Source organism: Coregonus clupeaformis, unplaced genomic scaffold, assembly GCF_020615455.1.
Source record: "Coregonus clupeaformis isolate EN_2021a unplaced genomic scaffold, ASM2061545v1 scaf0259, whole genome shotgun sequence".
NCBI lineage: Eukaryota > Metazoa > Chordata > Actinopteri > Salmoniformes > Salmonidae > Coregonus > Coregonus clupeaformis.
The window spans coordinates 332501-356883 of record NW_025533714.1 but is presented as its reverse complement, the minus strand read 5'-3'; the positions used below and the strand labels follow the sequence as shown (position 1 = coordinate 356883).

The window sequence follows — 24383 nt, the reverse complement described above, 5'->3', positions numbered from 1 at the left end:
ACTATAATTCTTTCACTGAACCACCCGAATAAAACTCTCCCAACTTCCACTTTAGAAATTAGAATTGTTGTAAACTACAGCGTTTCAATGTTTCAAGGAATAGACTCAACTTACTTTATTCAGCTAGCTAACTATGACGCGCACTCACACACACACACACATACACATACACACACACACATACACACACACACACATACACACACACACACACACACACACACACACACACACACACACACACACACACACACACACACACACACACACACACACACACACACACACACACACACACACACACACACACACACACACACATACACACACACACACACACACACACACACACACACACACACACACACACACACACACACACACAGCAGACCTGAAACAGCAGACCAGACAGTTACAGGTCACTCAGAGAATGTGTGTGTGTCTGTGTTTATATGTGTGTGTGTGTTTCTGTGTGTGTGTGTTTCTGTGTGTGTGTGTGTGTGTTTCTGTGTGTATGTATGTGTGTGTGTGTGTGTGTGTGTGTGTGTGTGTGTGTGTGTGTGTTTCTCTGTGTGTTTAAGACAGCGAGTAACAGGTCCTAACAGAACCAGGTCTCTGTCCCGGAGGGCTTTGGTCAAAAGTAGCGCACTATGTAGGGAATAGGGTGCCATTGGGATGCACCTCATGTCTCATGTTGTGACTAACTCAGCCACTAGAAGATATTTTTCCCATTAAGCTGGTCCAGCAGCTCCTCTTCTGACCGCGGCATGGCCAGACTCCATTAACAACCCAGAATACATCTGACTGGAATACCAGAGGGAGAATGGAGGAAGAGAGAGAGGCTGAGATTTAAGAGGAGAAACGGAAATACCTCTGCTGGAATACTGCTCTCTGGACGACTGTTTAAAGCCTGGACACAACTCATAGACACTCTCTTTGTCTTTAAAAACAGCCTTCATCCAGTCAGGACCGGCTTGTTCAGCAGACAGACAGAAGGAGAAGGGAGGAAGAGAGCATCAGGGGAGCAGCACCACCCCACAGCACCACCCCACAGCACCACCCACACAGCACCACCCCACAGCACCACCCTACAGCACCACCCCACAGCACCACCCACACAGCACCACCCTACAGCACCACCCCACAGCACCACCCCACAGCACCACCCCCACAGCACCATCCCACAGCACCACCCACACAGCACCACCCACACAGCACCACCCCACAGCACCACCCACACAGCACCACCCCACCCCACACCACAGCACAGCACCACCCCACCACAGCACCACCCCCACCCCACACCACACCACAGCACCACCCCACCCCACACCATAGCACCACCCCACCACAGCACCACCCCACACCACAGAACCGCCCCACAGCACAGAACCGCCCCACAGCCGATCCAGAGATGAGTGTGTCACTGAGTCAGCTGCAGGAGCATTATAACCAGCAGGGATTCCTCTCTGCTGTACCGGTCCTGGACCACACAGAGCTGAGAGAAGCCAGACAAGCCTTCAACCACCTGGAGAGAGAGTTCGGTGAGTGGAGAGGGGAGAGGGAGGAGGGGGAGGGAGGGGTCAGAGGTCAAGACGTCTGTAATATCATCATGATAGTATGCTTTATATGTCATGTATTGAATGGTATGTACCTGTGTCTAGGTGAGTAGAGAGGGGAGACTGAGGGGCAGGGGGTGAGGAGAGGGAGCGTTGAGAGCCAGGGAAGGAAGTGGGATGGAGGGATGGAGTGGTCTGTACCTGAGTCTACCTGTATTGAATGATATCTACCTGAGTACCTGTATTGAATGATATCTACCTGTGTCTACCTGTATTGAATGATATCTACCTGTGTCTACCTGTATTGAATGATATCTACCAGTGTCTACCTGTATTGAATGATATCTACCTCAGTCTACCTGTATTGAATGATATCTACCTGAGTCTACCTGTATTGAATGATATCTACCAGTGTCTACCTGTATTGAATGATATCTACCTGAGTCTACCTGTATTGAATGATATCTACCTCAGTCTACCTGTATTGAATGATATCTACCTGTGTCTACCTGTATTGAATGATATCTACCTGAGTCTACCTGTATTGAATGATATCTACCTGAGTCTACCTGTATTGAATGATATATACCAGTGTCTACCTGTATTGAATGATATCTACCAGTGTCTACCTGTATTGAATGATATCTACCAGTGTCTACCTGTATTGAATGATATCTACCAGTGTCTACCTGTATTGAATGATATCTACCAGTGTCTACCTGTATTGAATGATATCTACCAGTGTCTACCTGTATTGAATGATATCTACCTGTGTCTGCCTGTATTGAATGATATCTACCTGTGTCTACCTGTATTGAATGATGTCTACCTGTGTCTACCTGTATTGAATGATATCTATCTGTGTCTACCTGTATTGAATGATATCTACCTGTGTCTACCTGTATTGAATGATATCTATCTGTGCCTACCTGTATTGAATTATATCTACCTGTGTCTACCTGTTTTGAATGATATCTACCTGTGTCTACCTGTATTGAATGATATCTACCTGTGTCTACCTGTATTGAATGATATCTACCTGTGTCTACCTGTATTGAATGATATCTACCTGTGTCTACCTGTATTGAATGATATCTACCTGAGTCTACCTGTATTGAATGATATCTACCTGAGTCTACCTGTATTGAATGATGTCTACCTGTGTCTACCTGTATTGAATGATATCTATCTGTGCCTACCTGTATTGAATGATATCTATCTGTGCCTACCTGTATTGAATGATATCTATCTGTGCCTACCTGTATTGAATGATATCTATCTGTGCCTACCTGTATTGAATGATATATACCTGTGTCTACCTGTATTGAATGATGTCTACATGTGTCTACCTGTATTGAATGATATCTACCTGTGTCTACCTGTATTGAATGATATATACCAGTGTCTACCTGTATTGAATGATATCTACCTGTGTCTACCTGTATTGAATGATATCTACCTGTGTCTACCTGTATTGAATGATATCTATCTGTCCCTACCTGACTTCAGGTGAGGAGTACACCCAGTACAGTCTCCACAACGTGCACCTGAGGTACCCCTGGGTGATGGGCCTGGCCAAACACCCCCACATCCTGCAGGTAGTACAGTCCATCCTGGGCTCTGATGTCATCCTGCTAGACTCACGCTTCATCTGCAAATACCCAACAACCCCCACAGCCACACAGGCAGGAAATGACGTCATCACTCGGACCAGTGAGGAGGAAGTGAGGTCATCAGAGAAGGACCAACAGAGTGAGACTGGGCTGCCCTTCGTGGCCTGGCACCAGGATATGAGGTGGACATTACTAATACTATTACAATACTAATACTACTGTCAGTTACAAAGTACTACAAAATTAGTAAAATACTACTACTACTACTACTACTACTACTACTACTACTACTACTACTACTACTACTACTACTACTACTACTACTACAGTACTACTACCATACTACTGCTACTACCACAATACTACTTCTTCTACTACAGTACTACAGTACTCCTCCTACTATGACTACTACTACGACACTTCTACAGTCAGTTATGGAGTAAGCGGTTTGAGTAATAAAAAGTATTTACTCACCAGCTGTCTGGTTCATCCAGGTATTGGGGAATAGCTGGGGGTCCAGTCCTGTCTGTGTGGCTGGCTCTAGACGACTCCGTGGCAGAAAACGGAGCCCTGAAGGTCATCCCAGGTACTGCAGCTCCCCTGACCGCCTGAAACTCAACAAATAATTCAGTTTCCAGAAACGGACAGTTCAGTTTCCTACATGAGAGTTCTAATTGGTGCCACAGCTAGATAAATAAATACTTAAATGTCTCCTCAAAATATTTAGCTGCACTTAGCCATGTTTGGTTAGTGTTCTGAAAACCTCTTTCTGTCATTCTAGCATGTAAATGACTGGAATAAGATGTATTTTTATAGACAAACAGAAGACTAGAGTCTGTGTGGTTAGTAAAGTGTTCTCTTTCCTCTCATCCCCCTCTCCTCCCCCCTCCTCCCCCCTGAAATACACAACTGTTTTTAAAACGTGCATTGGTGAGGTGCAGACTCAGTTAAGCCATTTGTAATCGTAGGGGAAATTGCTATGCTGGCTGAGTGAAGCAGAAAAGCATCTGATAGCACGTTTCGTTCCCCCTCTCCTCTCCTCCCCTCCACTCCCATCTCCTCTCCTCCCCTCTCCTGTCCTGTGCCTGGTCCTCTCCTCTCCTCTCCTCTCCTCTCCTCTCCTCTCCTCTCCTCTCCTCTCCTCTCTCCTCTCCTCTCCTCTCCTCTCCTCTCCTCTCCTCTCCTCTCCTCTCCCTCTCCTCTCCTCTCCTCTCCTCTCTCCTCTCCTCTCCTCTCCCCTCTCCCTCTCCTCTCCTCTCCTCTCCTCTCCTCTCCTCCTCTCTTCTCCTGTCTCATTCCCCTCTCCTCCCCTCCGCTCTCCTCCCCTCTCCTTCCCCTCTCCTCCTATCTCCTCCCCCCTTCCTCCTCCAGGCAGCCACTGCTCCGGCCTGCTGCCCCACCACCTCTCCCCCCGCCCTGGCAACATGCTGTCAGTCAACCAGGAGATCCCTGAGGAGCTGGTGCAAACGGACAACGCTATACTCTGCCCCCTGCAGGCCGGGCAGATGTCTGTAAGTCACACCGCCCCCTACTGGGGGTTATTTTTTTAGATAACATTTTTATTTTTATGAATAACAAATGTCAGCAAACATGAATCCAGATACAGAGCCTTCAGCAAGTATTCATACCCCTTGACTTATTCCACATTTTGTTGTTTTACAGCCTGAATTAAAAATGATTTATTTTTTTCACCCATCTACACACAATATTTTAATTGTGGCAAATTATTTGAGAATGAAATACAGAAATATCTCATTTACATAAGTATTCACACTCCTGAGTCAATACTTTGTAGAAGCACCTTTGGCAGCGATTACAGCTGTGAGTCTTTCTGGGTTTCTCTAAGAGCTTTCCACACCTGGATTATGCAACATTTACCCCTGATTCTTTTCAAAATTCTTCAAGCTCTGTTAAGTTGGTTGTTGATCATTGCAAGACAGCCATTTTCAAGTGTTGCCATAGATTTTAAAGTATATTTAAGTCAAAACTGTAACTCGGTCACTCAGGCACATTCACTGTCTTCTTGGTAAGCAACTCAAGTGTAGATTTGGCCTTGTGTTTTAGGTTATTGTCCTGCTGAAAGGTGAATTCATCTCCCAGTGTCTGGTGGAAAGCAGACTGAACCAGGTTTTCCTCTAGGATTTTGCCTGTGCTTAGCTCCATTCCGTTAATTTTTTTATCCTGAAAAATTGCCCAGTCCTTAATGATTACAAGCATAGGATATTCAATGTCTGCTTTTTTTACCCATCATCCAATAGGGGCCCTTCTTTGTATGTGTGGGGTCCAGAGATGAGGTAGTAATTCAAATATCATATGAAACACTATTATTGTGGCCTCCCGAGTGATGCAGCGGTCTAAGGCACTGCATCGCAGTGTTGCGGTGTCACTACAGCCTGGGGTTCGATCCCAGGGTGTGTCATTACCGGCCGTGACCAGGAGTCCCGTAGGGTGGTGCACAATTGGCCCAGCGTCGTCCAGGTTAGGGGAGGGTTTGGCCGTGGGGGGCTTTACTTGGCTCATCGCGCTCTAGCGACTCCTTGTGGCGGGCCGGGCGCCTGCAGGCTGACTTCGGTTGTCAGTTGGACGGTGTTTCCTCCAACACATTGGTGCAGCTGGCTTCCAGGTTAAGAAAGCGGGTGTTAAGAAGCTGTTTTGTAGGACGCTTGACTCGACCTTCGCCTCTCCCGAGCACGTTGGGGAGTTGCAGCGATGAGACAAGATCGTACCCACAGTTGGGGAGAAAAAGGGGGGTAAAATTTGAATAATATATATAAATAAAGATAACACTAGTATTGCACACAGAGTGAGTTCATGCAACTTATTATGTGACTTGTTAAGATTTGTTTTAATCCTGAACTTATTTAGGTTTGCCATAACAAAGGGGTTGAATAATTATTGACTCAATACATTTCAGCTTTTCATTTTTTATTAATTTGTACACATTTCTAAAAGCATAATTCCACTTTGACATTATGGGGTATTGTGTGTAGGCCAGTGACAAAAAAAGCTCAATTTAATCAATTTTAAATTCAGGCTGTAACACAACAAAATGTGGAAAAAGTAAAGGGGTGTGAATACTTTCTGAAGACGTTGTTTATCTTACAGAATGAGGTTGTCAGGGGCAACACCTCCCATCCCAAGTCCTACTGGAGGTTGTCAGGGGCAACACCTCCCATCCCAAGTCCTACTGGACATTCTGTATTACATTTTTTACATTTTAGTCATTTATCAGATGCTCTTATCCAGTTAGTGAGTGCATAATTAATATTATTATTTAATTTTTTCATACTATTACAGGGAAATACACTGGGCTTTCTCTATACTTTTACAACTATATTATGTTTCTCACTAATAGTGCTGTACAAGGAATAAGAAATAATTTGGGATTGTGACTTGATGTTGATGTTAACCCAATCAGATCCATGATGGGTTCCTGGTCCACGCCAGTGACCCCAACACATCCCAGAGGAGACGCTGTGGCTTCGTGATCCGATACGTCCCTACCTGTGCCTATCCCATACAGGTGAGAACTACTGTCGATACGTCCCTACCTGTGTCTATATCTCTTTCTCTGAAGGTTATCTGTGGAATTGGAGGCCTGTTCCCTGATTATGCTTTTTGAAAATAGACGAAAACTCTGTTCCAATGCTTTTGCAGAGATAAGACTCATTGCATACCTGACCACTGTGTTTCTCTCTGTCTCTCTCTGCAGGACCCAGACCGTCCCAGGCGTTTCCATGCTACAGTGCTGGCCAGTGGATCAGACCAGTTCAGTCACTTCTCCACCTAGTTGTGATGAGCCTCACACCACAACTACAACCATATCCATACTGATCCCATTACTGCATTACTGTCTGCTACTTAGAGCAACCTAATGATGCTGTGTTCACCTTTATGACTTCCTGCTGTGTTCACCTTTATGACTTCCTGCTGTGTTCACCTTTATGACTTCCTGCTGTGTTCACCTTTATGACTTCCTGCTGTGTTCACCTTTATGACTTCCTGCTGTGTTCACCTTTATGACTTCCTGCTGTGTTCACCTTTATGACTTCCTGCTGTGTTCACCTTTATGACTTCCTGCTGTGTTCACCTTTATGACTTCCTGCTGTGTTCACCTTTATGACTTCCTGCTGTGTTCACCTTTATGACTTCCTGCTGTGTTCACCTTTATGACTTCCTGCTGTGTTCACCTTTATGACTTCCTGCTGTGTTCACCTTTATGACTTCCTGCTGTGTTCACCTTTATGACTTCCTGCTGTGTTCACCTTTATGACTTCCTGCTGTGTTCACCTTTATGACTTCCTGCTGTGTTCACCTTTATGACTTCCTGCTGTGTTCACCTTTATGACTTCCTGCTGTGTTCACCTTTATGACTTCCTGCTGTGTTCACTTTTATGACTTCCTGCTGTGTTCACCTTTATGACTTCCTGCTTTGTTCACCTTTATGACTTCCTGCTTTGTTCACCTTTATGACTTCCTGCTGTGTTCACCTTTATGACTTCCTGCTGTGTTCACCTTTATGACTTCCTGCTGTGTTCACCTTTATGACTTCCTGCTGTGTTCACCTTTATGACTTCCTGCTGTGTTCACCTTTATGACTTCCTGCTGTGTTCACCTTTATGACTTCCTGCTGTGTTCACCTTTATGACTTCCTGCTGTGTTCACCTTTATGACTTCCTGCTGTGGCGCCACTATTTGTTTACTTTATTTATTTTACCTTTATTTAACTAGTCAAGTCAGTTAAGAACAAATTCTTATTTACAATGACGGCCTACCAAAAGGCAAAAGGCCTCCTGCGGGGACGGGGGCTGGGATAAAAAAATAATAATATATATATATATATATATATATATATAAATATATATAAATATAGGACCAAACACACATCCTAACAAGAGAGACAACACAACACTACATAAAGAGAGACCTAAGACAACAACATATAGCATGGTAGCAACACATGACAACACAGCATGGTAGCAACACCACATGACAACACAGCATGGTAGCAACACATGACAACACAGCATGGTAGCAACACAACATGACAACACAGCATGGCAGCAACACATGACAACACAGCATGGTAGCAACACATGACAACACAGCATGGCAGCAACACATGACAACACAGCATGGCAGCAACACATGACAACACAGCATGGCAGCAACACATGACAACACAGTATGGCAGCAACACATGACAACACAGCATGGCAGCAACACATGACAACACAGCATGGTAGCAACACATGACAACACAGCATGGCAGCAACACATGACAACACAGCATGGCAGCAACACATGACAACACAGCATGGCAGCAACACATGACAACACAGCATGGTAGCAACACAACATGACAACACAGCATGGTAGCAACACATGACAACACAGTATGGCAGCAACACATGACAACACAGCATGGCAGCAACACATGACAACACAGCATGGTAGCAACACATGACAACACAGCATGGCAGCAACACATGACAACACAGTATGGCAGCAACACAACATGACAACACAGCATGGCAGCAACACATGACAACACAGCATGGCAGCAACACATGACAACACAGTATGGCAGCAACACAACATGACAACACAGCATGGCAGCAACACATGACAACACAGCATGGCAGCAACACATGACAACACAGCATGGTAGCAACACATGACAACACAGCATGGCAGCAACACATGACAACACAGTATGGCAGCAACACAACATGACAACACAGCATGGCAGCAACACATGACAACACAGCATGGTAGCAACACATGACAACACAGCATGGCAGCAACACATGACAACACAGCATGGCAGCAACACATGACAACACAGTATGGTAGCAACACAACATGACAACACAGCATGGTAGCAACACCACATGACAACACAGCATGGCAGCAACACATGACAACACAGTATGGCAGCAACACAACATGACAACACAGCATGGCAGCAACACACGACAACACAGCATGGTAGCAACACATGACAACACAGCATGGTAGCAACACATGACAACACAGCATGGTAGCAACACAACATGACAACACAGCATGGCAGCAACACATGACAACACAGCATGGTAACAACACCACATGACAACACAGCATGGCAGCAACACATGACAACACAGCATGGCAGCAACACATGACAACACAGTATGGCAGCAACACAACATGACAACACAGCATGGCAGCAACACCACATGACAACACAGCATGGTAGCAACACCACATGACAACACAGCATGGCAGCAACACATGACAACACAGCATGGCAGCAACACAACATGACAACACAGCATGGTAGCAACACCACATGACAACACAGCATGGCAGCAACACATGACAACACAGCATGGTAGCAACACATGACAACACAGCATGGTAGCAACACATGACAACACAGCATGGTAGCAACACATGACAACACAGCATGGTAGCAACACATGACAACACAGCATGGTAGCAACACATGACAACACAGCATGGTAGCAACACATGACAACACAGCATGGCAGCAACACATGACAACACAGCATGGCAGCAACACATGACAACACAGCATGGTAGCAACACAACATGACAACAACATGGTAGCAACACAGCATGGTAGCAACACAACATGAAAACAACATGGTAGCAGCACAACATGGTAGCAGCACAAGACATGCTACAAACATTATTGGGCAGACAACAGCACAAAGGGCAGGAAGGTAGAGACAACAATACATCAGGCGAAGCAGCCACAACTGTCAGTAAGAGTGTCCATGATTGATTTTTAACAAGCAACTATGTTGTTGTCATTCCGCTAGGGACTTGTTTTCTCCAGTCAATAACCGGTGCAGAGTCTGTACGTTAATCCTGTGTTCCCATTTAATTAGCTAGTAAATAAATCATTAAACCAATTTGTGTAGTACTGAATCATAAGTAAGGCTCTGGTTTTTGCAGATGCAAGGAGGTTACGACTGTTCAGAATGATGATGTGATACGAGGTTATGATTAATAAGTTGACTTTTTATGGATGTGATAGGTAAAGTCCTTTTAGAGTTTAATTCGGGAGATGGTAACTCTTTAAAGAACAGCTCTCATGGTGCCCCAGATACTAATTAGTTAATTGTTACATGATTAATTTAATCAGGTAACAATTAAACATAGTAAGTTAATTAGAGATAACAGTCTTCAGATTCAAAGTCACGTCACAACAAATTGCTGAGGTGTATTCACTTTTGAGGACACAAGCTGAAGTACATAGTACAAATATTATGAAAATATAGAAAGTCCATTTTTTTTCCTATTCAACAAAAGTGGGGCAAAAGGACTTGAAATGACTGAAATGCTTTCTAAATACAGTGCCTTGAAAAAGTATTCATCCCCCTTGGCGTTTTTCCTATTTTGTTGCATTACAACCTGTAATTTAAATTCATTATTATTTGGATTTCATGTAATGGACATACACAAAATAGTCAAAATTGGTGAAGAGAAATGAAAAAAATTACTTGCTTAAAAAAATTCTAAAAGATAAATAATGGAAAAGTGGTGCATGCAGAATGGATTCACCCCCTTTACTATGAAGCCCCTAAATAAGATCTGGTGCAACCAATTACCTTCAGAAGTCACATAATTAGTTAAATAAAGTCCACCTGTGTGCAATCTAAGTGTCACATGATCTGTCACATGATCTCAGTATATATACACCTGTTCTGAAAGTCCCCAGAGTCTGCAACACCACTAAGCAAGGGGCACCACCAAGCAAGCGGCACCATGAAGACCAAGGAGCTCTCCAAACAGATCAGGGACAAAGTTGTGGAGAAGTACAGATCAGGGTTGGGTTATAAAAAAATATCAGCAACTTTGAACATCCCACGGAGCACCATTAAATCCATTATAAAAAAATTGAACGAATATGGCACCACAACAAACTCACGAACCAGGCAAGGAGGGCATTAATCAGAGAGGCAACAAAGAGACCAAAGATAACCCTGAAGGAACTGCAAAGCTCCACAGCGGAGATTGGAGTATCTGTCCATAGGACCACTTTAAGCCATACACTCCACAGAGCTGGGCTTTACGGAAGAGTGGCCATAAAAATCCATTGCTTAAAGAAAAAAATAAGCAAACACGTTTGGTGGTCGCTAAAAGCCATGTGGGAGACTCCCCAAACATATGGAAGAAGGTACTCTGGTCAGATGAGACTAAAATTGAGCTTTTCAGCCATCAAGGAAAATGCTATGTCTGGAGCAAACCCAACACCTCTCATCACCCCGAGAACACCATCCCCACAGTGAAGCATGGTGGTGGCAGCATCATGCGGTGGGGATGTTTTTCCATCGGCAGGGACTGGGAAACTGGTCAGAATTGAAGGAATGATGGATGGCGCTAAATACAGGGAAATTCTTGAGGGAAACCTGTTTCACTCTTCCAGAGATTTGAGACTGGGACGGAGGTTCACCTTCCAGCAGGACAATGACCCTAAGCATACTGCTAAAGCAACACTCAGGGTTAAAGGGGAAACATTTAAATGTCTTGGAATGGCCTAGTCAAAGTCCAGACCTCAATCCAATTGAGAATCTGTGGTATGACTTAAAGATTGCTGTACACAAGCGGAACCCATCCAACTTGAAGGAGTTGGAGCAGTTTTGCCTTGAAGAATGGGCACAAATCCCAGTGGCTAGATGTGCCAAGTTTATAAAGACATACCCCAAGAGACTTGCAGCTGTAATTGCTGCAAAAGGTGGCTCTACAAAGTATTGACTTTGGGGGGATGTGAATAAATATGCATGCTCAAGTTGTCTGTTTTTTTGTCTTATTTCTTGTTTGTTTCACAATAAAAATTATTTTGTATCTTCAAAGTGGTAGACATCTTGTGTAAATCAAATGATACAAACCCCCAAAAAATCAATTTTAATTACAGGTTGTAAGGCAACAAAATAGAAAAAATGCCAAGGGGGGTGAATACTTTCGCAAGCCACTGTATCACAAGGACTTATACAGTGGCCTGAAACTCATAGCTAGGGTTGCAAAATTCCACACATTTTCCCCAAAAATATTCCAGTAATCTTCCAACCAGGATTTCTGGATAACCTGGGAAATGTACCAACATTTTGCAACCCTAACTGTAAATCACATTATGCTGTCTTGCAAAGTGATGTGTAATTCCTATTGGAATCTAGCCTGCGTTAGTATAATGTTTCAGGAGAAGATCCAGATGCAGACAGTGTCGAAGTAAGAAAAGTTTATTACAAAAACAGGGGGCAGGCAAACGACAGGTCAAGGGCAGGCAGAAGTCAGTAATCCAGATCAGAGTCCAAAAGGTACAGATTGGCAGGCAGTCTCAGGGTCAGGGCAGGCAGAATGGCAGGGGCGGTGTGTTCAATAGGGCGATATGGGCGACGCACTGCCAAACGGGAAAAGGAAGGGATTTTTTTTCTAATCAATTATATCACGGCAACAGTAGTTATCAGTGTTGTAATCTAGACGTCTGATCTGCCACAGTGCCACTAAATGTCCAATCAGGCTAAAGTCGTGCTTCAAATGCCCCCCTTTTTGGGGCGATTTCAGTCAGGTTGAAAATCGCCCAGAAGTCTGTCATAGACTCCCATGTAAAATCAATTTTTTTCAAATATCAGAGCTTTCAATACAATCTCTATGGGTTTCTGAGGGCTTGCACTTACGCGCTTTCGTCATACGTAACATATAACCATGAACGTAACTAAGAAAAGAGCGGGTAGCAGCGTCAATTAATTCACTACTTCTATCAAAATGGCTAGGCTTCAGTGCAACTCGATTGTGTCTTTGAAAGAAGTTCCTTTTTGTCGGCGAACAAATGAAGATAAATTGGCAACGAAACAATTAGGACCTCCCAGACCAAATTTAATAATTCAACAGGTTTCTACTAAAGGGGGGAAGTCCTACACCCGAGGATTTTCCAAAAAATTGGTACGAACGAAAAACCTGGCTAGCAGGCTGCGATGTAGCTAATGCAGTCTTCTGCTACCCCCTGCTTACTCTTTCACCCTGAAGGCGGCACGGCAGACAGCACCGCTTGGACAGCGACTGGTGTGTAACGGACATGCACCATCTTTCAGGAAAGATTAAGAAACATGAGCTGTCAAAGACCCACATGGATAGCTGTTTGAGATTATCTGCTTTGGGGAGAGTGAACATTCCCACTCAACTGGATGAGGGATACAGGCTAGCTGTCCGCCGCCACAACGATGAGGTTAGTGTTGATAATCACAAGTTTACTGGAGAACTGAAACTGACAAGGCTGACAAGATAGGACCCTTTTGTCCATTGTTATTGGATAGGAACAGAACTTATAACCAGCTCCTGACCTAAATAGATCTTAGCACAACATTTTACTCAACATATCATATTCCATATTCACTATAACAAATATATTTACTACGACATTAGCAAGAACCGCCACATCCTCAGCCGGCTAATCCAGTGTGTGAAGTTTTGCGGAGTGTTTGAGTTAGCTTTGCGAGGCAAAGATGAAACTGAGGGCTCCACCAACCCTGGTAAGCCAACACTTTTGAGATCAGTCAATAAATGCTTCTGGTATTGACTTATATGCTGCCCCTGTCTTCATGTTGTTGCTGGACATATCTTTTTTTAAATGTGTGTAGGTCACCTAAATCATCAGAAAAATTGCCCCCCCTGAGAATTTTTTCAGGAGCCGCCACTGCAGAATGGTCAAAACTGGGAAAACTAGAAAACAGGAACTTGAGAAAGACAGGAGCAAGGGGAAGATGCTGGTAGGCTTGACGAAACAAAACGAACTGGCAACACAGGTATAAATACACTGGGGACAATGGGGAAGATGGGCAACACCTGGAGGGGGTGGAGACAAGCACAAAGACAGGTGAAACAGATCAGGGTGTGACAGTTAGGCTGTCCAACAGTTGAAATTTGTATTCACCCGCAACCTGCATTCATAATGACTGCCAGGATGAAGAACAGTGGGTGGAAACTACCTAAGCCATTTAAACTGGAACCACCATTTCAGTAACGGGTGCAAAAATTCAATGATTGGATCAGTTTAGAAAAAAAAGATTTATCCTTGTGTAGCATAACATTTAATCAATCAATCCCTCAATGTACATGCAAAAAAACAGATATGAAAAACAATTTTTTTTAAATCTACATGCAGCAGAGCATGCTGGGAAAAAGGTTGATTTTGTATGCTAGTATCCACTCATAGTAAGTACATTTTTCCTCAGTAAAGTAGCTATCAGCAAAGTCAGTACTAGTAGGGGGGAAAAGTCAGTACTAGTAGGGGGGAAAAGTCAGTACTAGTAAGGGGGAAAAGTCAGTACTAGTAGGGGGGAAAAGTCAGTACTAGTAAGGGGGAAAAGTCAGTACTAGTAAGGGGGAAAAGTCAGTACTAGTAAGGGGGAAAAGTCAGTACTAGTAGGGGGAAAAGTCAGTACTAGTAAGGGGGAAAAGTCAGTACTAGTAAGGGGAAAAGTCAGTACTAGTAAGGGGGAAAAGTCAGTACTAGTAGGGGGGAAAGGTCAGTACTAGTAAGGGGGAAAAGTCAGTACTAGTAAGGGGGAAAAGTCAGTACTAGTAGGGGGGAAAAGTCAGTACTAGTAGGGGGAAAAGTCAGTACTAGTAGGGGGGAAAAGTCAGTACTAGTAGGGGGGAAAAGTCAGTACTAGTAGGGGGAAAAGTCAGTACTGGTAGGGGGAAAAAGTCAGTACTAGTAAGGGGGAAAAGTCAGTACTAGTAAGGGGGAAAAGTCAGTACTAGTAGGGGGGAAAAGTCAGTACTAGTAAGGGGGGAAAGTCAGTACTAGTAAGGGGGAAAAGTCAGTACTAGTAAGGGGGAAAAGTCAGTACTAGTAGGGGGGAAAAGTCAGTACTAGTAAGGGGGAAAAGTCAGTACTAGTAAGGGGGAAAAGTCAGTACTAGTAGGGGGGAAAAGTCAGTACTAGTAAGGGGGAAAAGTCAGTACTAGTAAGGGGGAAAAGTCAGTACTAGTAAGGGGGAAAAGTCAGTACTAGTAGGGGGGAAAAGTCAGTACTAGTAAGGGGGAAAAGTCAGTACTAGTAAGGGGGAAAAGTCAGTACTAGTAAGGGGGAAAAGTCAGTACTAGTAGGGGGGAAAAGTCAGTACTGGTAGGGGGGAAAAGTCAGTACTGGTTGGGGGGAAAAGTCAGTACTAGTAGGGGGGAAAAGTCAGTAGTAGTAGGGGGGAAAAGTCAGTACTGGTAGGGGGGAAAAGTCAGTAGAAGTAGGGGGGAAAAGTCAGTACTTGTATGGGGGAAAAGTCAGTACTGGTAGGGGGAAAAGTCAGTACTATTAGGGGAGAAAAGTCAGTACTGGTAGGGGGAAAAGTCAGTACTGGTAGGGGGAAAAGTCAGTACTAGTAGGGGGAAAAGTCAGTACTAGTAGGGGGAAAAGTCAGTACTAGTAGGGGGAAAAGTCAGTACTAGTAGGGGGGAAAAGTCAGTACTGGTAGGGGGGGAAAAGTCATTACTAGTAGGGGGGAAAAGTCAGTACTAGTAGGGGGGAAAAGTCAGTACTAGTAGGGGGGAAAAGTCAGTACTAGTAGGGGGGAAAAGTCAGTACTAGTAGGGGGGAAAAGTCAGTACTAGTAGGGGGGAAACGTCAGTACTAGTAGGGGGGAAAAGTCAGTACTAGTAGGGGGGAAAAGTCAGTACTCGTAGGGGGGAAAAGTCAGTACTAGTAGGGGGGAAAAGTCAGTACTAGTAGGGGGGAAAAGTCAGTACTGGTAGGGGGGAAAAGTCATTACTAGTAGGGGGAAAAGTCAGTACTATTAGGGGAGAAAAGTCAGTACTAGTAGGGGGGAAAAGTCAGTACTAGTAGGGGAGAAAAGTCAGTACTAGCAGGGGGGAAAAGTCAGTACTAGTAGGGGGGAAAAGTCAGTACTGGTAGGGGGGGAAAAGTCATTACTAGTAGGGGGGAAAAGTCAGTACTATTAGGGGAGAAAAGTCAGTACTTGTAGGGGGGAAAAGTCAGTACTAGTAGGGGGGAAAAGTCAGTACTAGTAGGGGGGAAAAGTCAGTACTAGTAGGGGGGAAAAGTCAGTACTGGTAGGGGGAGAAAAGTCAGTACTAGTAGGGGGGAAAAGTCAGTACTGGTAGGGGGGAAAAGTCAGTACTATTAGGGGAGAAAAGTCGGTACTAGTAGGGGGGAAAAGTCAGTACTGGTAGGGGAAGAAAAGTCAGTACTAGTAGGGGGGAAAAGTCAGTACTAGTAGGAGGGAAAAGTCAGTACTGGTAGGGGGGAAAAGTCAGTACTAGTAGGGGAGAAAAGTCAGTACTAGTAGGGGGGAAAAGTCAGTACTAGTAGGGGCGAAAAGTCAGTACTAGTAGGGGGGAAAAGTCAGTACTGGTAGGGGGGAAAAGTCAGTACTGGTAGGGGGAAAAGTCAGTACTATTAGGGGAGAAAAGTCAGTACTGGTAGGGGGGAAAAGTCAGTACTGGTTGGGGGGAAAAGTCAGTACTAGTAGGGGGAAAAGTCAGTAGTAGTAGGGGGGAAAAGTCAGTACTGGTAGGGGGGAAAAGTCAGTACTGGTAGGGGGGAAAAGTCAGTACTAGTAGGGGGGAAAAGTCAGTAGTAGGGGGGGAAAAGTCAGTACTTGTAGGGGGGAAAAGTCAGTACTGGTATGGGGGAAAAGTCAGTACTGGTAGGGGGAAAAGTCAGTACTATTAGGGGAGAAAAGTCAGTACTGGTAGGGGGAAAAGTCAGTACTGGTAGGGGGAAAAGTCAGTACTAGTAGGGGGAAAAGTCAGTAGTAGTAGGGGGGAAAAGTCAGTACTGGTAGGGGGGAAAAGTCAGTACTGGTAGGGGGGAAAAGTCAGTACTAGTAGGGGGGAAAAGTCAGTAGTAGTAGGGGGGAAAAGTCAGTACTAGTAGGGGGAAAAGTCAGTACTTGTAGGGGGGAAAAGTCAGTACTGGTATGGGGAAAAGGTCTCTCCAGAGGGTGTTGGGAAAAGTCAGTACTAGTAGGGGGGAAAAGTCAGTACTTGTAGGGGGGAAAAGTCAGTACTGGTATGGGGGAAAAGTCAGTACTGGTAGGGGGAAAAGTCAGTACTATTAGGGGAGAAAAGTCAGTACTGGTAGGGGGGAAAAGTCAGTACTGGTAGGGGGGAAAAGTCAGTACTAGTAGGGGGGAAAAGTCAGTAGTAGTAGGGGGGAAAAGTCAGTACTGGTAGGGGGGAAAAGTCAGTACTGGTAGGGGGGAAAAGTCAGTACTAGTAGGGGGGAAAACTCAGTAGTAGTAGGGGGGAAAAGTCAGTACTAGTAGGGGGAAAAGTCAGTACTTGTAGGGGGGAAAAGTCAGTACTGGTATGGGGAAAAGGTGTCTCCAGAGGGTGTTGCGGTCTTCCCAACGCATCACCGGGGGCACACTGCCTGCCCTACATGACACCTACAGCACCCGATGTCACAGGAAGGCCAAACAGATAATTAAGGACATCAACCAACCGAGCCATGGCTTGTTTATCCCGCTATCATCCAGAAGGCGAGGTCAGTACAGGTGCATCAAAGCTGGGACGGAGAGACTGAAAAACAACTTCTATCTCAAGGCCATCAGACTGTTAAATAGCCATCACTAGCCGGCATCCACCTAGTACCCTGCCCTGAACTTAGTCACTGTCACTAGCCGGCTACCACCCGGTTACTCAACCCTGCACCTTAGAGGCTGCTGCCCTATGTAGATAGATATGGTACACTGGTCACTTTAATAATGTTTACATACTGTATTCTAGTCAATACCATCCTATTCAGCAGTGCATTCGGAAAGTATTCAGACCTGTTCCCGTTTTTCCACATTGTCTTAAGTTACAGCCTTATTTTAAAATTGATTAAATAAAACATTTTCCTCATGAATCTACACACAATATCCCATAATGACAAAGCGAAAACAGGTTTTTAGAAATGTTTGACAAATAAACAACAGAAATACCTTACCTATATAAGTATTCAGACCCTTTGCTATGAGACTTGAAATTGAGCTCAGCTGCATCCTGTTTCCATTGATCATCCTTGAGATGTTTCTACAACTTGATTGGAGTCCACCTGTAGTAATTTCAATTGATTGGACATGATTTGGAAAGGAACACACCTGTCTAAATAAGGTCCCAGAGTTGACAGTGCATGTCTGAACAAAAACAAGCCATGAGGTCGAAGGAATTGTCTGTAGAGCTCCGAGACAGGATTGTGTCGAGGCACAGATCTGGGGAAGGGTACCAAAACATTTCTGCAGCATTGAAGATCCCCAAGAACACAGTGGCCTCCATCACTCTTAAATGGAAGAAGTTTGGAACCACCAAAACTCTTCCTAGAGCTGGACGCCCAGCCAAACTGAGCAATTGGGGGAGAAGGGCCTTGGTCAGGGAGGTGACCAAGAACCCAATGGTCACTCTGACAGAGCTCCAGAGTTCCTCTGTGGAGATGGGAGAACCTTCCAGAAGGACAACCATCTCTGCAGCACTCCACCAATCAGGCCTTTATGGTAGAGTGGCCAGACGGAAGCCACTCCTCAGTAAAAGGCACATGACAGCCCGCTTGGAGTTTGCCAAAAGGCACCTAAAGGACTCTCAGACCATGAGAAACAAGAATCTCTTGTGACCTGAAAATAGCTGTGCATTGACGCTCCCCATCTAACCTGACAGAGCTTGAGAGGATCTGCAGAGAAGAATGGGAGAAACTTCCCAAATACAGGTGTGCCAAGCTTGTAGCGTCATACCCAAGAAGACTCGAGGCTGTAATCGCTGCTGCCAAAGGTGTTTCAACAAAGTACTGAGTAAAAGGTCTGAATACTTGTGTAAATGTGATATTAAATTTATTTTATTTTATACATTTGCAAATATTTCTAAAAACCTGTTTTTGCTTCATCATTATGGGGTATTGTGTGTAGATTGATGAGGGGAAAAAACCAATTTAAACCATTTTAAATAAGGCTGTAACATAACACAATGTGGAAAAGGTCAAGGGGGTAAAAAATTATGTATGCACTCACTAACTGTAAGTGGCTCTGGATAAGAGCGTCTGCTAAATGACTAACAGGTAAAACAATGCTGTTATTGAGGAACTACACCACTCCTGTGTTTCTACACCAGAACCAACCTCAGGAAGGTGCTTCCACCACCTGGTCAGAATTGGTATTGCTGTTCAGTTACAGACCTCTCTAGAAACCTCACATCTTTACCCAGTAGGACCAAGTGGTTGACTTACTTGACTAAAGGCCTTGGCTCCTATTAGGATCATAGGCCGTTGACAAATGTCCTCCATCTCACTCGGTTCGGGGCAAGTTTCTCCAGGTAACAGCAGTTGTGGATGCTCTCTGTCATCTCTGCCTTGATGTCTCTCCTCCAAGTGATTCTGGGTCTCCCTCTGTTTCTTCTCCTCTTGGGGGTTGTATTTCAGGGAGCGGTGAGTCAACTTGGTGGTCAGTTTCTGAAGGGTGTGGTCCATTTCAGGGACCGGTGAGTCATCTTGGTGGTCAGTTTCTGAAGGGTGTGGTCCATTTCAGGGACCGGTGAGTCATCTTGGTGGTCAGTTTCTGAAGGGTGTGGTCCATTTCAGGGACCGGTGAGTCATCTTGGTGGTCAGTTTCTGAAGGGTGTGTCTTAATTATCCAACTCTACTTTCTTCTTTTGATGTGTAGTTTGATGGGTTCCTGTCCTGATGTAGGGGTTAAAGGTGTTTGATGGGTTCCTGTCCTGATGTAGGGGTTAAAGGTGTTTGATGGGTTCCTGTCCTGATGTAGGGGTTAAAGGTGTTTGATGGGTTCCTGTCCTGATGTAGGGGTTAAAGGTGTTTGATGGGTTCCTGTCCTGATGTAGGGGTTAAAGGTGTTTGATGGGTTCCTGTCCTGATGTAGGGGTTAAAGGTGTTTGATGGGTTCCTGTCCTGATGTAGGGGTTAAAGGTGTTTGATGGGTTCCTGTCCTGATGTAGGGCTTAAAGGTGTTTGATGGGTTCCTGTCCTGATGTAGGGGTTAAAGGTGTTTGATGGGTTCCTGTCCTGATGTAGGGCTTAAAGGTGTTTGATGGGTTCCTGTCCTGATGTAGGGGTTAAAGGTGGCTAAATGCTGACGCTGCCGGGACAGATGCTAATGGTAAATTTCACAGTAACAATGATGCTGCCGCTCAGATTTTTCACTAAAAAATACATGTCAAACAAAACCCAATGATTGAAAAGTTTAACAAACCATACAACTATATGCACAAGGACTACCTTTAACAATTTCCACTGAACATTTTACAAAAAGTACATTTACTTGAAGAAGAGTGCAGATGCAAAGTTTGGTTACAGAATGCCAGGTTGTGCTGTTGGTGCTGTCATTCTGTTCCAATGCTAATTTGTCAGGACACAGTGAGGAAACAGAAGAATGGAAACATCCACTGGAGACGGTAGTCATTAAGGCACTTTAATGGTAACGAGCATCATCACCACCTGAGACAGACAGAGACATACAGGAGCTGTCACTCAGACATCACATAACCCTCCATACCCTAACCCCAACCCTCAGTAACAGACCCTCTCCTTTCTCTAACCCCAACCCTCAGTTACAGACCCTCTCCTTTCCCTAACCCCAAACCTCAGTTACAGACCCTCTCCTTTCCCTAACCCCAACCCTCAGTTACAGACCCTCTCCTTTCTCTAACCCCAACCCTCAGTTACAGACCCTCTCCTTTCTCTAACCCCAACCCTCAGAAACAGACCCTCTCCTTTCTCTAACCCCAACCCTCAGAAACAGACCCTCTCCTTTCCCTAACCCCAACCCTCAGTAACAGACCCTCTCCTTTCCCTAACCCCAACCCTCAGTTACAGACCCTCTCCTTTCTCTAACCCCAACCCTCAGTAACAGACCCTCTCCTTTCCCTAACCCCAACCCTTGTCTAAATAAGATCTGGTGCAACCAATTACCTTCAGAAGTCACATAATTAGTTAAATAAAGTCCACCTGTGTGCAATCTAAGTGTCACATGATCTGTCACATGATCTCAGTATATATACACCTGTTCTGAAAGGCCCCTGAGTTTGCAACACCACTAAGCAAGGGGCACCACCAAGCAAGCGACAACATGAAGACCAAGGAGCTCTCCAAACAGGTCAAGGACAAAGTTGTGGAGAAGTACAGATCAGGGTTGGGTTATAAAAAATATCAGAAACTTTGAACATCCCACGGAGCACCATTAAATCCATTATAATTTTTTAAAAAGAATATGGCACTACAACAAACCTGCCAAGAGAGGGCCGCCCACCAAAACTCACGGACCAGGCAAGGAGGGTATTAATCAGAGAGGCAACAAAGAGACCAAAGATAACCCTGAAGGAGCTGCAAAGCTCTACAGCGGAGATTGGAGTATCTGTCCATAGGACCACTTTAAGCCGTACACTCCACAGAGCTGGGCTTTACGGAAGAGTGGCCAGAAAAAAGCCATTGCTTAAAGAAAAAAACTAAGCAAACACGTTTGGTGTTTATTTCCCTTGGCATTCATTTATGCATATGTCACCTTCTTAACAATGCCCCTTCTGTCTAAGAACCAAGTCCAGGAAGCAGAAGAGACAATAAGATTGTGATGATGAAAGAACTCAGTACGTCACTTAGTTGAGATTTATTGAAAACCTTCCTTATGAATGTGAAAGTCACCGAAGCCTACACTTTGAATAAATAACCTTTCCTTCCAACATGGGATGTCGCCCTGACAGCACTGAGTTCACTTCCCACAGACTCACAGAGCATCACTGTGTGATAATGAAGTGATGAGGTGTGTTTACATGAGTCAGTCTCTCTGTTGACCACTAGATGGGGCTACAGCAGAAGCAGCCGGTATCCAGCTCTGTGTATTAGCTACAGTAAAGCATGTTTGGAACAAAGTGTCTTTGTGTCCGTTTCACACCTTACTGTGTCTTAAGAATGCAACATGACAGTCACCTGATGAGAGGGGAAATATTCACAGGGTTGTATTTCCTGGTCCTCTGTAGCTCAATTGGTAGAGCATGGCGCTTGTAACGCCAGGGTAGTGGGTTCGATCCCCGGGACCACCCATATGTAAAAATGTATGCACACATGACTGTAAGTCGCTTTGGATAAAAGCGTCTGCTAAATGGCATATTATAGTGTACGTTTCACACCTTACTGTGTCTTAAGAATGCAACATGACAGTCACCTGATGAGAGGGGAAATATTCACAGGGTTGTATTTCCTCCTATGGAACTGAGTCTGACTAATGATAAATATGACTTAGGGAACGGCACCATGGCCAAGCCTTTCACCTGTACTGTTATTCTAGATAATAAACTTCTGGAGTTTCCACCTGCGGCTCAGGCCTCCTGGCAGGACAGTATATAAGAGATCACACAGGTTGAGGACTCCATATCACTTCTACTACGGCAGTTTCATTCTGACCTACAGAGCCTCGGCTGTGACCACCATCCACACATCAGACCACCGTCCAGACAGACGGAGACCTCTGAGACTCCGGCAGAAGCAGACAGAGGTATGGAGGACAGCAAATAATTATTTAAGGCTTTGGTATGCTTTTATGTGATTTAACCTCTCTCTCTCTCTCTCTCTCTCTCTCTCTCTCTCTCTCTCTCTCTCTCTCTCTCTCTCTCTCTCTCTCTCTCTCTCTCTCTCTCTCTCTCTCTCTCTCTCTCTCTCTCTCTCTCTCTCTCTCTCTCTCTCTCTCTCTCTCTCTCTCTCTCTCTCTCTCTCTCTCTCTCTCTCTCTCTCTCTCTCTCTCTCTCTCTCTCTATCTCTCTCTCTCTCTCTCTCTCTCTCTCTCTCTCTCTCTCTCTCTCTCTGTCTCTCTCTCCCTCTCTCTCTATCTCTCTCTCTCTCTCTCTCTCTCTCTCTCTCTCTCTCTCTATCTCTCTCTCTCTCTCTCTCTCTCTCTCTCTCCCTCTCTCTCTCTGTCTCTCTCTCCCTCTCTCTCTATCTCTCTCTCTCTCTCTCTCTCTCTCTCTCTCTCTCTCTCTCTCTCTCTCTCTCTCTCTCTCTCTCTCTCTCTCTCGCTCTCTGCAGCCTTTACAGCAGCAGGGTTTTGGACAGATCACACAAGGGGACAGTGGTTCTTCAAGTCTGACTCACTTCAGGTAAGATACTCTTTTCATTCAGTATTTAATTTCAATATGTTTCAGAGAAACATCAATAAATATTTGTTTTAATTTGACCCCCCCTTTTTTTTTTACACTCACTGTTTATTATCTATAGTCACTTAGTCACATAGTCACTTTACCCCTACCTCCAGTTGAAGTCTGAAGTTTACATACACCTTAGCCAAATACATTTAAACTCAAAACAATTCCTGACATTTAATCCTAGTAAAAATTCCCTGTCTTAGGTCAGTTAGGATCACCACTTTATTTTAAGAATGTGAATTTTTATTTCATCACATTCCCAGTGGGTCAGAAGTTGACATACACTCAATTAGTATTTGGTAGCATTGCCTTTAAATTGTTTAACTTGGGTCAAACGTTTCGGGTAGCCTTCCACAAGCTTCCCACAATAAGTTGGGTGAATTCTGGCCCATTCCTCCTGACAGAGCTGGTGTAACTGAGTCAGGTTTGTAGGCCTCCTTGCTCACACACGCTTTTTCAGTTCTGCCCACAAATGTTCTATAGGATTGAGGTCAGGGATTTGTGATGGCCACTCCAATACCTTGACTTTGTTGTCCTTAAGCCATTAAGCTGGTGTAACTGAGTCAGGTTTGTAGGTCTCCCGAGTGGCGCAGTGGTCTAAGGCACTGCATCGCAGTGCTAGCTGTGCCACTAGAGATCCTGGTTCGAATCCAGGCTCTGTCGTAGCCGGCCGTGACCGGGAGACCCATGGGGCGGCGCACAATTGGCCCAGCGTCGTCCAGGGTAGGGGAGGGAATGGCTGGCAGGGATGTTGGTAGAGCATGGTGGGGGGCCAGTATGAAAAATAAATACAAATATGTATGTACTCACTAACTGTAAGTCGCTCTGGATAAGAGCGTCTGCTAAATGACTAACATGTAAAAAAATGTAGGCCTCCTTATTCACACACGCTTTTTCAGTTCTGCCCACAAATGTTCTATAGGATTGAGGTCAGGGATTTGTGATGGCCACTCCAATACCTTGACTTTGTTGTCCTTAAGCCATTTTGCCACAACTTTGGAAGTATGCTTTGGGTCATTGTCCATATGGAAGACCCATTTGCGACCAAGCTTTAACTTCCTGACTG

General features: G+C 44.7%; 1 protein-coding gene across 1 annotated transcript; it reads left to right on the top strand.

Annotated features, from left to right (window-relative positions):
* The first annotated feature begins 1414 nt into the window (after positions 1-1414).
* On the top strand, positions 1415-7932 carry LOC121559243 (probable alpha-ketoglutarate-dependent hypophosphite dioxygenase). The gene is made up of 6 exons (XM_041872532.2): positions 1415-1544; positions 3069-3354; positions 3667-3758; positions 4544-4683; positions 6591-6695; positions 6885-7932. The coding sequence occupies exons 1-6, from the start codon at positions 1415-1417 to the stop codon at positions 6960-6962; spliced, it is 831 nt and encodes a 276-aa protein (XP_041728466.1). The 3' UTR covers positions 6963-7932.
* The last annotated feature ends 16451 nt before the right edge of the window (positions 7933-24383 follow it).

Bases quoted from the DNA above. Each gene is read 5' to 3' on its own strand.
- LOC121559243 (XM_041872532.2), top strand. From the start codon at position 1,415: ATGAGTGTGTCACTGAGTCAGCTGCAGGAGCATTATAACCAGCAGGGA. The intron at 3,759-4,543 runs GTACTGCAGCTC...TTCCTCCTCCAG, and splicing joins AGCCCTGAAGGTCATCCCAG to GCAGCCACTGCTCCGGCCTG. The intron at 4,684-6,590 runs GTAAGTCACACC...TAACCCAATCAG, and splicing joins TGCAGGCCGGGCAGATGTCT to ATCCATGATGGGTTCCTGGT.